Below are 16997 nucleotides of genomic sequence, written 5' to 3' on the forward strand. Positions count from 1 at the left end.
CGCTACCAGCGAATTAATTGTAACGTGTGTTGCAGAGAGTGGTCGTACACATCGCAGGAGTCTCAATTTAAAAGAGAAGGTTCTCTGTCTATCTGAATCTTCATCAGGCCGAGCACAGTCTTATCAGGCCGAGCGAGGCTCAGGGAAGGACGAATGGTAGGAGGGCAAAACATCAGAATACTTGTTTAATGGGCGTGGTCAGAAATACTAGAGCATGACGGGGCGTCAGAAGGTTAAAAAAATTGAGATAGACGATGTTGTCTAAACCATTTCAAATAGTGTCTACATAACAGAATAATTAGACGTGTACTTCTAAGACGCATTAGGCTACACACCGACCCACACAGTAAGTAGAACATTGTTACTATGTAATAACACAATCAGCTGATTTTGCGCTCTGCTGTTGTAGCATGCCAACATCCAACACATTCTGTTTATCAGGCAGGTCGGTAGTTTGCTGGTCGCCCGTTTTCCACCTCTGTCTATAACCATGTTTATTCAAAATGTGACTTTAAAAGCAAAGTTCACGTCCCAGCCACACTATTGGTCCTAGAAATCCACTCGCTTTCAGCGCCATTCCCTTGACTGGTGTCGCATTCTCTCCAGCAGATCATGACCATGCACCGTTGGGTTCCTTTTCTTGGTATTCTATTGGGTGAGTAGTAGGGATTCTATTGAGAGAGACCAATGCTTCAGAAGAGGGTCAGTGATTGAGACTATACACTTGTGTCAGACTGATCTATTTCCAGAGATGTGCTGATTTTTTGTTTATTCAGTTCAAGTGTTGTATTGGTGATGAGATTGAACACGCAACTTTTACAAATGTGCCAACCTAATTGATTGACTGATTGACTGATTGATATGATTTAGGGGTCCTGGACTTAAGAGGCTATTTTTGTTGTGCATCCTATAAACTTTATAAAGTGTAGTCTATACTAGGACTAGCTCGCATCATACTGCTCAGACTGCTTGCTGTACAATTTTCATTTTTATTTTATTAATCTGTTACTCATTCACTCTGCAGGTCTGGCCACAGTGGGTGAGTTCCCTATATGGCTTTGTGAAAGAATTACTGTTTTTAATACTAATAGCAGTAACCTCATTTTGTTTCTATTCAATTCAATTGTTATAAAGGACCATGTACAGTACAATTAAAACATAAATGTTGCTATTCCATGCATTGTACCAGAGTTAGCCTCAGGCTATTTTACATCAGTAGTCCCTTGAAGGACATAAAACATAAACACATATGAACATACACATGCATACACATAAATACAGTAGACAAATTACTCACAGGAGTGTACACTTTACGGGTCGCTGGCCCCTGTTGAGGCAACAAATTATAATTTTGTTAAAATATATGCCATGCTTTAGTTTACACTGGATGTTTGTTATCCACTCACTTTTCCCTCTTTTCCTTCTATGTAGAGTCCATTTTTTCAGTTGGAGTATGTCGTGGGTGGGAAAAAGCATTGATGCCTCCATGGTCATCCAGAATCAACAAAGATTTTCAGTTGATATTCGTCAAAAATGGAAGAGAAAAGGTGATCGCTAATGGCACACAGGTAATGAAATATTCTGCTTATGGTAAGGCTCTAGTGATTTAGTGACCAGTTGACAGATTACGTTGTCAATTGTGTTGAAACGGGCAATTTGCATCATCATCATTATCACCCTCCATTACATTTGTTTTGGATCATAATTGATGGGTTTTTTTGCGTATCCCTCTCTCCTTCGTAGCCATGAACAGAAAGTAAAAGCAGCCACTGTAAGCAGCAGTACAGATTAGAGAGCTGGTATTCGCTAGACGGTGGCCCACACTGATGGGAAAATACAACATAGCTGTTTATGTAAAAAAAAGGCTGACTATTTTTAGGCAACACCCAGAGCTGGTGAGTGAATGTGTATACCTATGTATGATTGAGAACTCTATGAGTCAACTACTACATGTATTTGGGATGTGCTAAATTTTGATGGCTTGAATGCTACTATGTTGGGTAGATTTGTCCTGGAGACTTTTTCAGTTTTAAGCAAGAAGCAATTTTAGGTTCACTTGTGAAGTAATTATTTAGAGTTGTTTATAATGTGCAGCGGTGAGTGAGGTGTTCCTGTGCACTCCACCACTTGGGTCTCGAACTTGCCACCTCCCAGACACCGCATCGGTTCGGGCATGGGAGGCACAGCATGATACCGCTGAGCTAGGACCAGGACTGGACTAGGACCGATACTGTATGAGGCTTCGGGAGGGAGGTTTACGTTCCACGCCACACTCCGCTAGTGACACTCCGCTCCGTTAGGCTACACGTCACTGCTGTGTTCTGTTGTAATGAAAATCAGAGGCCAGGGACTTTAGACTACTCTCATCTGAAAGTGTCATGTCTTGTCTTTATTTTCAGAGTTTAGACCCCTCATTTGGTTTCCGTGATGAGCAGCCTTACATACCCGAAATGTCACAAAAGTACGAAGGGGAGTATTATTGGAGAAGAACTACCGATAGCTATGTGCCCAGGGATAAATACACCAATCTGTATGTTAAAGGTAAGCATACCACATTTATAACTCAAGAGTCAAGACTCCTTTTTTATTTGTCCCAATAGAAATTTGTCTCGGACACACATATAGCTGCCGCTTTACACCACACATGACGCACATGCACACATTATGCCACATACACAAAGAAATGAACTAACTGAAAGGGTCGTTTTAGTAACTTGTCAGGTTGCTTCATTGGATTCTCTGAATTTGACAGAGGGCAGGGTCATTCAGGTACTATACTGCGATACAGTCTTGGTAAGCACAGTCACATACAGAATGGCAGAATAGCAAAGGCTGTGTGGATGATAGACTTGGAAGGTCATGGCTTCAACTGATTTTTTTTGTATATGACAAAAGATTGGGGCATACATCACAGAATCCTTTGTAATTATAACCAAAGCACAGTCTATCACAGCTTAGCCATAGCATAAGGCATAGTATTTAGCAAGAAGTCTCACACACGTGTTGAAAAAAGTCACATAACACTAATAACTACCAGCATACTACTACCACACACACACATGCTCACTCCACTAACGTGTTTACTTTCTCTTTCTCTACACACACACACACACACACACACACACACACACACACACACACACACACATATATATATATATATATATATATATATATATATATATATATATATATATATATATATATATATATGTCAGACTGCACTGAAGACAGAAGATATGACTACGGCACAGTACTGAGGCTAAGTGTGGAGTCAGCTGCAGTGGCGTTGGTGTTTCAGCGCAATAAAAGATCCCCAAGCATGGTCCTGTGGAGCAGGTTGAACGCCGTAGAGAGAGGAGCCCGGGGCACCGTGAAGGGCGACATCTGGACGGCAGAGAGGGCGACTAAAGCTGACACGGGCACGTACAGCCTCCTCAATGCCAAGGACATTACCGTGTACACGTACAGGGTCCAGGTCCAAAGTAAGCACCATCAATGTAGAATACAAAGATTCAAGAGATTCAAGATTTTTGTATTCGTCCAAAAAATTGTCTTGGACATACATACAGTATTGTGGCCACATTACACACAACAAATTATGCCACAAAAAATGATCTCAAGTGGACCGGACCAGTGAAGTAATGGTGAAGTGTTGCAGATTTCTGCTTCATATCGGAATCACAGTGTCAGGGGGCATATCAGGAGCATCGACTAGTGAATCTCGCACAGAAAAGGCAAATTTATTTTCAAGTCCTGACAATTACACCTGCTGCAACTTCGTAATGGGCTAGAGATTTACTTTCTTATTTTATTTTCCTCTGGGGTCGGATTAAGAATCTGATGGGCCACATCTGGCCCCCTGGGCTTCTGTTTGACACAGGGTAGCCTATACACACAGTACAACACACACCCAATGAAAGTCCTGTCACTTATCATCAGTGACATTGAATCACTACAGTTAGACGCATCATCACAATACAGACACTACCACATCAAACAGAAAACTAATCACTAGAGAGAACAAGAAAGTGAATGTGAGCTGAAGTGCTTTTCTGTTGAGAATATGAACCAACTGATGTGGTAAATAATACTTAAAATCACTCATAAGTAAGTAGCCTCATAATTCATACCATTCCACCAGTGGAACACCTTACTATATGTTGAAAAATATTAACCATATTACTACACTACTAACAGTGGCTGGGGCAGCTGTAGCCTCACGCTTAAAGGGACAGTTTGGTCAATTTCAACATGCAGTTGTATTGCTCACGCTACCCTTGACTTGTCAGTACCTGGTGATGCCACATTTTTCGGCTCAGCCCTTTCCGAGATATGAGCAATTCTAATGGGGGCAGCGTTTGTTTACATTTTTAAAAAATGAAACATAGGCCAACTCCAAATATTTTCCCAAAAGGCACTGCTGTTTGCTAGTTGTCTGCTGATGTTTTATAACCTTTTGGATGTTTTTGGGAATAAATAAAAATGTTTTTTTGAAATGTAAACAAAGAGCTGCCCCCATTACAATGACCAAGATCTCGGAAACGGCTGAAGAAGAAGAAAAAAAAATCTCAGGCACTGACAAGTCCAGGGTAGTGTGAGCATTACAACTGCATGTTGAAATTTACCAAACTGTCCTTTTAAGGAAATGTGTTAAGGAGATAATCAGAGGGTTGCAGGTTTGAATCCCACCCCTACTTCTCCCTATACATACGGTACATCCATGTGTGAAGCGCCCTTGAGTAGCCCTTGAGTATGGCACCTTACCCCCACACTGCTCCGAATGCTAAAAACAACATGTTGGAATGGGTAGTATGGCACCTTTTCTTAGGTCCAATGTTTCTGTAGTTTCCGGACCTTGTAGTTTGTGATTGCTGGTGTTTCCAGTTGTTGCTGCCTTCCAACAAAACCCTAAAGCTTGCTTCTTTTTCTCTACAACTTAAGCCTCAGAGGAATACCTTTACATGATCGAGGCCGCACCTGATTGGAGACTGTACATCCCCATCCCTTTGCTGGAGGTGAAGGTGATGTACGGGCGGATGGAGCTCTTCAAAGATGGCCTGATGAATCCTGAGGCATTCAACAATTTTGAGGGCCGCATACAGCTCCAGGCCAATGACACAGGCTCAGAATTCAGACTCAGGTTGCCGAGGACTCGTGACGGGGGAGAATATACCTTTCACGACAGCAGTGGCCAGCTGGCAATAAGCAGGCATCTGCATGGAGAGTATGAGGAGGATGAAGAGTACGGTCAGTTGTGACATGTTCTGCATTTTTAGTCTTTTTTCACTCTTCTGCTATGTTTTTTAATTTCTAAAATGATTTGTCCCTGTGTTAATTGTTAAACCTAAGCTACAGCCATGCTATGGAAAGCCATGTATGAAAAGTGATGAACACTTTAAGCCTTCTTGCTCTAATTCTTGTTCTTCCTCTCAGCTGCCTTCCCGTTATTGTTCTTCTTCCTTCTGTTTAGGCATGTGTTCTTTTTTTACATACCTTTTTTCTTGATTTTTATCTCACAATAGTAGGACAACTAACAATCGCACCCCACCCCCAAACTATTAGTCAGGGCAGGGTGCAAAAGGAAAATACAAGGTACATTATTTAGTTAATAATTAAATCATAATAAATAAACAACAACAAAAATAGCAACAAATAAATGGAAGTACATAACAAATAGTAATGAAAAAACCCTGATATAAACCAATACATGTTCACTGCAACAACAAAGGAGTGAAATGTTATCACAAAAGTAAACATCTTGTGTCAGTTATCAGGGAGCTATAGGCCTGGTCTGTGACCAGAACTCACTCAGCTCACCTCTCAGGAAAAGTGAACAAGATAGTTTATATAGGGGGACCAGATTTTGTACTGAAAATTTCTTTGTACCATTGTGTGACTACTGACTATAGATGGCCTTTCTTTTGTCCAGTTCAGTAATATGCATTTACATGCAGAGAGAAGGAGCTTCTGAAGTAATGTATATCTTGGTGGTTGGAGCTGTAACACCTTAGTGGTTGACCCAACCAGAAAGAATTATTTTGGCCACCAGAGTCCAGAATCTTGACGTATACTTACAATCTCAGAAATAGTGAAAATAGGTTCCTTTTTCAGAGTTTTGCTTGGTGCAGAGAGGTGAAATTGATCTCTTTTATGTAACATGACCGGGGTGATGTGTAACAAAATACACGTAGGCATGTATTCTTGTAATGTTGAACTGTTTCACGTCAGCCTTGTTAATTCTTTCTTTCATTCTCCATGACAGGGAATGAGCATGACCCGCTCGGCCTGATATATCCCATCAGCATAGCGCTGGGCGTGCTCATGGGCCTCACCTGCTGCTGCTGGGGATGCCGTAAAATCTTGAATGACGATGATGAGAAGGCTGAGGTCACGGCCACTTCACCAGAGGCAGAGCCCAATACCCACGTCCACGTAAGTGAGCCTATTGTCCAGATAAGAGGTGGACAAAGTCAGACCCAGGGGTCCAAATGTAGCCCATTCAGCCATGTAATTTGGCCCACTGACCCTTAAAAAGAAAGATACCCTTTAAATCTAAAGTGATACTCTCAAATGCAGTTGACTGTCTTGGATATTTGATTGATGTTGGAAATGTGATGTAATTAAAACTGAATTTAGCACCTTCTTTTTGTTTCCCTTCTCATCCCAAATGTCTGTTCTATCCCAGGAGCCCCTGGAGATGCCTGGATCAAACACCCCTTTGCAGCCTCGATCTAATGTATGAAACCCTATGGCTCATACAGTACATTCATATATGTGCTCATGCATCATTTGTAGTACATCATTAATCAACTGTTTATAGTCATGACATTTCAGCTCACTTTTTTAAACTATTTTTTTTTTTAAACGTTTCAATTTTCATGATTATTGGTTAGCCCGCTAGTTTAGTTTTGAAACAAAGCAGTTATGAACAACTGCCTGTTTCAGGCAGAAAACAGTGGAGTGGATGTTGAAGTCTATGCAACGGCCAGTGGTCCGACGCATGCAACGTATACCTGCTTCAAATGCATTGAATCAAGGCTGTCTGATGTAGAGGTGGTAAATCCCGAGCTGAGAGAGTAAAACGCCTGTCACATTTTATTTCAGCCAATTCAGTGAACAAGCTGATTCTAAGGTCCGGTTCCGTCAGCCCTGCGGAGCACGTTCACGTCTGATCATTTTGGTTACCCCCGCAAACAATTTCACCACAGCAGAGCATGGATGATCAATGGGTGGCTCCGACAAAATAGAATTCGTCCCTAATCGGCAACCGTCATCCACGGATGTCCGCAGATGGGGTTGCTCTGCATTTTGTCAGAGCCGATGTGCTGAGGCCCAAATTACCATACCCCTTAAGCCAGGTTGATGACCTAATAAATGATATCATATAAATTGAGACCACAGCAAGAAGAAAAATCTAAGCAGAAGTCTTTTTTTTCACCTCAGGTTTGACATCATGTGAAAAAGGCCCATTGGTTTAACCATTTTGTTTTTGCTCACAGGCACCCTCCTCAGACAACATTGAGCATCCCCCTCACTATCCATGGGCAAACAGCCCACCGGTAAGCTAACAAGGGAACATCCACACTCACTGCAGTCCAGACCTCACACACAAATGTATCCCTTTTTATTACACTTCAACATTATTTATCATACTGTGGCAAATCATTCATTCTTCTCACGTCAATGTAGATGGTTTAAGTGTTTTTTAGCCAGAGTTAAAGGTACCACAGTCTTTCTGATGCTGTTTTGGGAGGGGATTACTAAAGTGTACTGTGTGCTCACACATACAAAGGGGAACTCCGTTTTGAAGCTTTGTAGACTTTCAAATGTGTCATTTTCACAAACTGCTCTGCATTGTGTTTTCAGCCTTTCTTCTCTAGTGGATCCCCTTCATGTAATCCAGTGCCCCAGGTATGTAGTTTTCCAAGTCCCATGCCACATTTCTGTACATATCTCTCAGCAATCCGTATTTGGCTGAACATACCTTCACTTCACTTGTCATTTTATTAGATCCTATCGCAGTGGCGTAGGGACATAAGGGCCAGTGTGGACCAGTGCCACTATGATTGACAGCTGGCCCACGCTATCAGAAGTGTCCAGCATCAAGTTAAAAAAAAATATATAGGCTAATATAGGCCTAATATTAATAATAATAAGTGAAAGACACAGAAAAAAGCAAGGAACTAAATAAAACAGCCACAATATAAGTCAACATCCTGCTCAATGCTGTCTTAGAACTTTTTTGGTCATGCCCGATTGAATTATTTTATCAGCTTAATTTTGATTGGCCAGCAGCAACGCACATTCATAACTGTAAACAATCGCTTCAACTCGCAGCGGGTTTTTGCTAGTCAGTGCTATGTTTTGCAGAAATGCTGTTGCTGCTGTCACAGAAGTTAGTTAAGCATTCAACAGTTCTTTGCTAAGAATGGCAATTAATGGATGACTTTACCCGATGGAATACTAAGGAATAGACTATGGATGTAGGCTACCACCACGCACAAGGTAGGAGATATAAATTTCAAACTACCAAGAATGGAAAAAACACAAGCTAACATTAGCTATAGCAAAACGATCAGAGTGGTGCAGGGCAATTAAGGGAATATTTGACAACGAAGTGTGAATCATTTGTTCTACTGGCAGTTAAGGGAATACTTTCTTTTGGTGAAGCAGTCTAATCTAGGGATAGTGGGCTCATGTGTGTGTGTGTGGAACAGCCTTCACCCACCGTGGTGATTGATGTTGGACTTGTAGCATCCCCTTTTGTTATATGAGCAACAGTTGTGCTTGTAATGTGTAGGATGTTGGATTTATATTGGCTATTATCCTACGTAGTTCTGTGGTGGCATATCAGCAACTTTGGTATCACGGTGTCCAATGCGTAGCCTACATATGGCGTTGTCATACCAAACATTTCTCATTGTTCTGTCCATAGGTCTGCCTCTTGCATTTAGGCTACGCTTCAATGTTAAAGTTCTGTCGTCCGATGAGGAACAGTTTTCAGTATGCCAACACGGTCAAAGCCTGTTGAAATCCAGCTACAAAACCGTGAATAACTTGCCGAATTTGTCCGATGGTTGCAAGACTCTTTCTCCCTCGCGCGCACTGCACTCTCTCTCGCTCTCTCACTCACTCACACACACGCACGCACTTGAAACTGCCGAGGTCAATGGTAAAACGTTTTTCTGTTTTACGCAGTGCCTCGAGTAACGCATCCAAAGCACACTGTGCTTTGAAATATACTGTACATGTGAGTATGAAGGAGTCAATTAGACAAAGCTCCAGGCCTCCGCAAAGCTCCACAGCATCGTATAGGGACCTGATATTCGGTGCCAGGGATTAAAATTAACTTCGTCCTGTTATTTAGGCCTAGTGAAAAAAGGGGTCCACACTAAATTTCCAAAGGCCCACAGTATTTACATTTTCTGCCTACGCCACTGATCCTATGTCTCCATACAGGGTCCCACACAGGGTTCCACGCATGGAAATAAACAGTGGACTTATTTAATATATTAATGTTATTTTTCTGAAAGTGAATATATGAATTGTCATCCTGGTTTGTGTGTGTTTGTGTTTTCAGCCGCCTGTCTCTGATTCTGCTCCCAGCTATCAGCCCCCTGCTCCATACGTTCCATATCAGGTACAGATGCCTGCAGTGAAGTTTAAGATTTTGACAAAAACATCAACAATAAAAAAAACTTTTTACACATTTCTATTTTAATTTTCAATTTTAATTCCTTTTTTATTTTTCATGAATGCATGCGTGAACATTTTTATATACACTGTATATTTTTTTATTTTACTTTTCTTTCCAGCCTTATGTCCCTGAGCCTGTTTCCAGTTCACCGCCTCCCTATGTTCCCTATGTCCCCTATCAGGTGCAAACATCCTCCATATTTCACAAAAATATATCATACATTTACATGCCTTTTGATAGTTTGTAAATTTGAATATATGGTTTTGGACATCCTGCGGTCAGATACACTACAAAAGTGAAACACAGAACTAGTTTAATGAAATCCCAATCAAAGGCAATTTCCATGTGTGTCCTACTTCAACCTGTGTCTTCAACATCCTTATATCTTTAGATGTGCACAAGCCATGCCTGTTTTAAAGTAGGCAGGCTGTCTCTGTAAGAAGTGAATTTCTTTTATTTTTCTGAAAGTGTCATCCATGCACTGTAAAAAGTGGGTGCCAATACGTTCAGAGCTTTTACAACACTGTGGACCATGACATTACTCTTAACAGTGGAGTGAGTAGTCAAAAGTCTGTATAAAATTCTGCTGTGTAATTTCAACTCTCCATCTTTTAATATTTCCACAATATCCGGAAGTGTTTTATTGACAAAAGGGTAAAACTAGCACCATTTTGGAGTGGGACCAAATCTGAACTGGTCAACTCTTTTCAGAGTTACATTAACACTGGTATATCTTACTGTGTATGAATTGTCATCCTGGCTTCTGTGTGTTTGTGTTTTCAGCCGCCCATTTCTGATCCTGCTCCCAGCTATCAACCCCCTGCTCCCTACGTCCCATATCAGGTACAGTACAGACACCCTCTATACAGTGCAGCTCACTCGCATAGGCCTTACATTTGCATCCAAGTCCTTTGGTAAGGACTTCCAAAAAAATATTAAAACAAAACTCTGACATCAGATGAAAGTGAAGCACTTGGAGGCCTCTTTCAAGAACGTCACCACTGTACACTTGTACCTATGTAAGTGTGCTCTGTTCAACGGACCGGTCTCAGTGTTACGGCACATGGACTGTTATGGCACATGCATTGCTTTTTTTACGTTGGTTATCCGAAAACAATGTGATGTCTTTATAACGTTCATGGCATATAGCTATTTGATGTTAGCAATCAACTGCAGCACATCACACCTGTGTTTGCATAAGCACAGTCTGACTATGCTCTTGTCCTCACAGCCCCCAAGTGAACCAGCAGCAGCAGGAGGAGAAGGTGACAGCAGTGACCCGACTGCCCCAACTGCCCCCTCTCTGGACATTGAGTCCCAGTTCCAGCCGCGTGGCTGGGGAGGAGCCATGGATGATTTCCTGTCCAGCTCGCCGCTCTGTATGGACTCCAACACCCCAGAGGGTGCCACCTACAACTCAGACAAACTCAACTTCTAGGCACCAATGTTATGCTGCATCAAAGATAAGATTTCCAATAACCAAGACAACTTGTTCTTTGCCAGGGGTTCCCAAACTTTACCATGACAAGGCCCCCCATATACTGTTAAATTCCAGCCATGGCCCCCCTTACATGGCCGTGCTATATATTTTTCTATGTGCACCCCATTTCACGACCATAGCCTATCAGTGTGTGTCAGTGTTTTTAGCTAATGGGAATATTGCTTAACTGATTGCGTTTTTTTGGTGCACATTCATTTATCAAGTATTTATTTTGACGTGCTATACTTTTTCTACCAACCATCTGCGGCCCCCCTAGCATCCCTTCACGGCCCCCCAGGGGTCCCCGGCCCCCACTTTGAAAACCACTGTTCTATTGATCACCAATGCAACAAAGTGGGATTAATAACTGTTGTAAAAGGGTGTGACCTCTGAAAACATGCACACTGGTGCTCTGTCAGAATGTCTGGTTGTCTGTGAGGAAGTTGTTTTAAAATTTATTTTTCATGAAGTTATTTTGCATGTATCATGCCAACTATGCTATGCATAATGAAATGACACATAGGAGCCATGCCATTCCCCAGGTAGAACTGTGATGCTACACCAGTCCAGTCATTGGCCTCTCCAGTCAGTCTCATATGGGGATTGGTGATGCTTGTTTTTTTTTCTTCTTCTTCTTTTTTCATGGATGGGAAAGTGATCTAAGATCTACATGGAGAACGTATGAAACCCTACTCTAGATCAATCACCTATTTCTAGAAATATCGTCATTTATACAAATGTGTTTGATAAGATTGTCTGATTGATAAGCCATCATTTTAAGCCACATTCACATACAATGCTCGCTTCTCGCTCATCCGCCTCTCGCTCATGGAACTTTCGCTAAACGTTCCCGTGGGTTTAACTGCCAATGAGAAAGTCAGAAGTACTGTCAGTTATCCGAACTCTGCATTCCAATTGGTTACTCACTTACTTGCCTCGCTTGAAGATAAAATATGATTAACTCGGAAACCGCCCACATTGCATCGCTTGCACACTCTTTGCTTACTCGCCTCTCTGGAACATTCTTTTGACTTGACTCTCTGAGCGAGTAACTAGTAGCACTGTATGTGAACGTGGCTTTACATATACAGTATACTTAGAGACAATATCCTACTTGCACTCTGACTTTGGATGCTTTGTGATGTTTACACACACGCACACACACACTCAGGCATTATCCTACTCACACTGTATGACTTGACTCACTGACAATGATGGGTAAAATGGATTCAGTTGTGATAATCCAGTGCCACATAATCCAAATGATTTATTGATCTTAACTGTCCAAATCAGCCCCAGGATATTGGCTGGCTGGTGATCACCGGGTTGAATTGGACAACGTAAAACCAGGTCATTTGGAATATGTGGTACTAGATTGTATCTAATGAATCCCATATTGCCCATCATTGCCATATGCTTACCTCTCTACTACTCTACCAGACTGTCTCTCTGTCAATCCAAAATCTGCAAGTGCCTTAGGAAGCTTGAGCACTCCTGCCAGTTTCCTGCCAGTTTCCTTCTGAAATAATAGTAGGTCTACCTGCCATCATATATTAAGGCCCTTCTTTTCCACAAGCCTTAATGTTTGTTTTATGTCTTGTCCTGAATTGAACAGAATATAATGCATTCAGACTCACTTGTTTGTAGTTGCTTTATGCTTTCATTCAGTAGCCCTAACATACAGAACTAACTGAAAAGAAAATATGTGTTTTTGTTTATAAAACCATGACTCTACACATGCTCTGAAATTTAATTTCATTCTGTGGTAATTTGTCGGACTATTCCTGTGGATAGGTTGGGTACCGTGTGTAAAAAATTAAAATATATATATATCTTTTTTTTGCTGAACCCATTAATATTGGATATTCTTTGTATTGTGTATATCCAATTCTTGTAGCTGTTGCCACATGGTCTCAAATGTATTGTTGTCCCATGTGTGATGGAGGAGTTTATGCACAGTTTGTCCCCCTCGGAGAGCGAACCTGCCACCTCGTCAGTTACATAGGTTCGCCAATGGGAATCACAGTATGTGCGCACTGAGCTGAAGGGCCAGTCCAACAGCCCAACGCTACCGCACTGTATTGAGGATTCGGGAGGGAGGTTAACTTACTAACGGTCCACGCCGAACTCTGCTAGTTGGCCTCCGTTACACATGCATATAGGTTTGGTAACTCATGAGCATTAACTTGGAACCTTCTCAGGGCTGATAGTATTCAGGCTCCATGCCTGATTTCAGGCTTGACAGAGTTTACAAAAATAAAAACATTGATCAGAAAGTGTTACAGGTTCAGGGTTTTCTTCTGCTATCAGGCTTGAATAATGGTCATACACAGGCTATTAAATGTTTGAATAATGTGTCAAAATAGGCCTATGTTATGTCACTATGCAGTATCTTGTCGTCGTTAGAGCAGGGAAAAAGTTCAGGCTCAGGATTTGTTTTCACTATCACCCCTGCCTTCTGCTTATCCGACCACCCTGTGCAAAATTCTCCTCATTAAACTTTGGTTCTCTAACAGGACATACAGGCTTTGCCTTCAGACTTGTTTGACAATGCAATAAAGCACTGCTTTAATTTCAAAATTCAACATGTCTTCACGTTCGTCCTACCCAACTAAAAGCAAAGGAGGCAACCATTTATTGAAAGAAGTGAATAGAACATGTTCACAATGCGCAGATTAGTGAACCGGGCTGCAGACTTTTTAGTGATTTGAACTCCGACCACGTCAACAAAGGTCTCAGTCCGCTTCACTTCCAAGGGGTTTGGGTGTGGTTTGGAACATTCAAATATGCACAGAAAATGCTCAGTCACAGGTCTGAGTCCGCTTAATGGCTGCAAGAAAACAAGTGTGAAAATGCCCCCAGAGCTCTCCTCAATTGATTACACCTAGTCACAAGAGCAACATGTCAGGACTCATAAGTGAACCGTACTGAGACCACGTCAATGAAAGTCTCAGTACGGTTCACTTCCAAGGGGTCTGGGTGCAGTTTGGAGCATTCACATAGGCCTATGCAGAGAAAAAGCTGAGTCTTAGGTCTTACTTCACTTATATGGCTCAAAGGGAACAGGTGTGAAAACACACCTAGTCGCAAGTGTTATTTGTCAGGACTTATAAGCGAATTGTACTGAGACCATGTCAATAAAGGTCTCAGTACGATCCACATCTGAGGGGTCTGTGTAGCCCACACTTCACATACGTTCACATACAGTACATTACAGTAGGCCTACTGTGCAGAAAATGTTGAGTCAGGTCTGAGTAGGTGTGAAAACACCCTTATTGATGTGGTCTCAGTACGGTTTGCTCATGAGTACTGTCCTGACATGTGAACCATACAAACTCAAACAAAACAATCCATCATGTTTTCCAACAAGAAATCACCACTGAGCCACCTTCTATATGGTCTAGTCATGGAAGGTTCAGTTGTTGGGATGAAGTGTGGTTGCTACTACATAAATTCTGCCTCACTAACAGTGTTGGGCAAGTTACTCAAAAACTGTAATGCATTATTGATTACATGTTACTGTCTTTTCAAAAATAATCCCTTACACTACAATATTACTATATTTAAAATGTAAGGCATTACACTTCTTTTGCATTAGGCCTACTTTAGGCACTTTTGCCAAAAGGCCTAATGAATCTGGCAATTTATTACAGTGTAAACCAAGCTCATGCGTCATGAGCCCACCAGAACCTCCCTTGGTGTTTTTGGCAGCGTGCAGACTAAAAACTACCAGGTTCAGGAGTAGCGTTTCTTTCTGACCCACCACACTGAATACCACTAAAATCCAGGTCATTGTAATTCATTTGTAACTACATCGCATTGTAACTAAGTAAATATTACAGATTTTTGTCCCCGTCAGAGGGAGTTATAAAGTCAGAGATATTTATTTTAAGTTGATGATGCATGCTACCCACCAACCACTATTTACAGGGACTTAAAAGAAAGACCTATTGATTTAAATTGCACCCTTTGTAAGGATCACAGAAAACATTTGAACTCTTATTTTGATCATGCAAAAACATGTTGGTATAGGCCTATCCTAACGATCAAGATATAGTCTATATTGTCTACCATTATCATACTTTGAAAGGGAAAATGTGCTCCTTTTTTGCAATTATGTTTGCATTGACTTTTGACAATTTAATCAAGTCTCATTAAACGGCTGTGATGATGTAGCTAGCCTATTAGGGTGGATTGCTCCACTCCATTAAGTTGCCTTCAGTGAGCACACATTGCAGATGTGATTGCTCCCTCTCCCTGTATTACTGGATTGTCTTCATCGGGCAAAAAAGCGCTGCAGGGTTGGTCGAGAGTAGAGGGCGTGGCCAGAAACAACAGTCATAGAGCTATGTAGAGACAACAATGGTGTCTGGAAGCAACGGTAGGTAACACATCTGACGCGAATTTGGCCAAGTTAAGCGAGCTTCGCCATTCATTCATTTCTATGAAGGAGGCGAATGCAAGCGATCAGGAGCGAAGCGATGCGAAATTATTAAACCAAGTTTAATTTTATGCAAATGAGGAGCGATTTTCGCGTGCGGCGGTCAAACATATCGAAACAAATGTTTCACTCTGAATGGAACACTGAAGTTCGCCTGCGATGTAGCCCAGACTATTTTGTTACTGTGTCGGAGGCCTATCCTAACAGCTGAAGTAGCGCCAGAGAGAGTAGAATCTCTGGTAGTGCTCTGTGCTGTAGCAACACATTCTGTTTATTAGCCTACTGTAGGCTTACATCATGATGCCGCAGGTCCGTGGCTCGCCTCTGATTTCCACCTACCCCACATCTCTTGCTTGTCCAAAAATGTCCCCACGTGCGGTGCGTTATGGTTTTGACTCTGATGGCCAGGCAGTGCATAATCCAAACAGTTTCCAACAGCTTTCTTTAGTGATATAATCCACTCCCTTGTCATATTTTCTTGTCTCCTGCAGATGGCCATGCACATGGGTTCCTGGGTTCCTGTTCTTGTCATTCTTGTGGGTAAGTGGCTTAAACTTGTGGTTTTGAGGATGGACATCAGAACCCCTGAGCTGACTTAGAATCCAAATCACTGAAAATCTTGTGTCAAAAACCTTGGTGTGATGTCAGACAGTAGGCTAGGCCTAATCTCAGGTTCACACATCAAAAACATCCTTAAATCAGTTCAGACCCATTTGGCAATTTAACACAGCTAAGATTAAATATTTTAAACAGTATATGGATAAATTAATCCTTGCTTTTATTACCTGTAGAGTTGACTGGTGCAATATCCTACAGGTATTCCCCAAAAGTCACTTGGACAGGTGCAACTAATCAAAAATGCTGCTGCTAATTCTAACCAAAACAAAGAAAAGGGTAATTTCACGTGAAATCAGACACTTTGGGACCCGACCGACCCGGATTTCAATCATACTTGGTGTGCCTTTTTAGTAGCAATGTAGCACCCCAGAACTGCATTGGTTTGAATCTGACACTAATATTAAGGGAGAAACAGACTAGGAAAGGTTCACATGTGAGGGTAGGACACTATACATTCAGCCTTGAATATATCAGTCAGTGTTAGTCACAAAAAGATGCCTGTGGTGTTATTTGAAAGCTCTTTTCTGGCTCTACATATTACACAATCAGCTTGGAATACAACAACTCTCAGAATATGAATTATGATAAATTGAAAAATTAAAAATTGAATATCTAAAAAAACTATATTTTAAAATGGCCAGTTCCTTGTCCAAACGTAGCCGGCAATGTCATTAGCAACACCTCAAATGCTGGTGTTCGGTTCTTTATTCATTTCAGAGAGAATTTGACTCACAAATATGGCATCATACAGACCACTT

At 41.5% G+C, this 16997-nt stretch overlaps 2 protein-coding genes across 5 annotated transcripts in view; both read left to right on the plus strand.

Annotated features, from left to right (window-relative positions):
• Positions 1 to 65: 65 nt before the first annotated feature.
• On the plus strand, positions 66 to 11230 carry LOC134438500 (uncharacterized). Of its 4 annotated transcripts, none has more exons than XM_063188074.1 (15): positions 66 to 156; positions 610 to 655; positions 1025 to 1039; positions 1432 to 1568; positions 2400 to 2541; positions 3219 to 3485; positions 4945 to 5250; positions 6266 to 6435; positions 6689 to 6739; positions 7503 to 7562; positions 7870 to 7914; positions 9584 to 9643; positions 9819 to 9881; positions 10484 to 10543; positions 10932 to 11230. In XM_063188074.1, exons 1-15 carry the CDS (start codon positions 154 to 156, stop codon positions 11136 to 11138), a joined length of 1632 nt encoding a protein of 543 aa, XP_063044144.1. In that variant the 5' UTR covers positions 66 to 153; the 3' UTR covers positions 11139 to 11230. The 4 variants fall into 4 exon arrangements, with proteins under 4 accessions (XP_063044144.1, XP_063044146.1, XP_063044143.1 ...); XM_063188073.1 differs by having other exon boundaries at positions 69 to 156; positions 607 to 655; XM_063188075.1 differs by lacking the exon at positions 66 to 156 and adding an exon at positions 255 to 346.
• Positions 11231 to 15523: 4293 nt separating this feature from the next.
• Positions 15524 to 16997, plus strand: part of LOC134438513 (uncharacterized) — a 59219-nt gene continuing 57745 nt past the window's right edge. Inside the window, exons 1-2 of the mRNA XM_063188094.1 lie at positions 15524 to 15561; positions 16113 to 16161. Coding sequence (XP_063044164.1) covers positions 16113 to 16161 — 49 coding nt within the window. The 5' untranslated portion in view covers positions 15524 to 15561. The remainder of the gene's footprint in view (positions 15562 to 16112; positions 16162 to 16997) is intronic.

Source organism: Engraulis encrasicolus, chromosome 22 (assembly GCF_034702125.1).
Source record: "Engraulis encrasicolus isolate BLACKSEA-1 chromosome 22, IST_EnEncr_1.0, whole genome shotgun sequence".
Classification (NCBI taxonomy): Eukaryota; Metazoa; Chordata; class Actinopteri; order Clupeiformes; family Engraulidae; genus Engraulis; species Engraulis encrasicolus.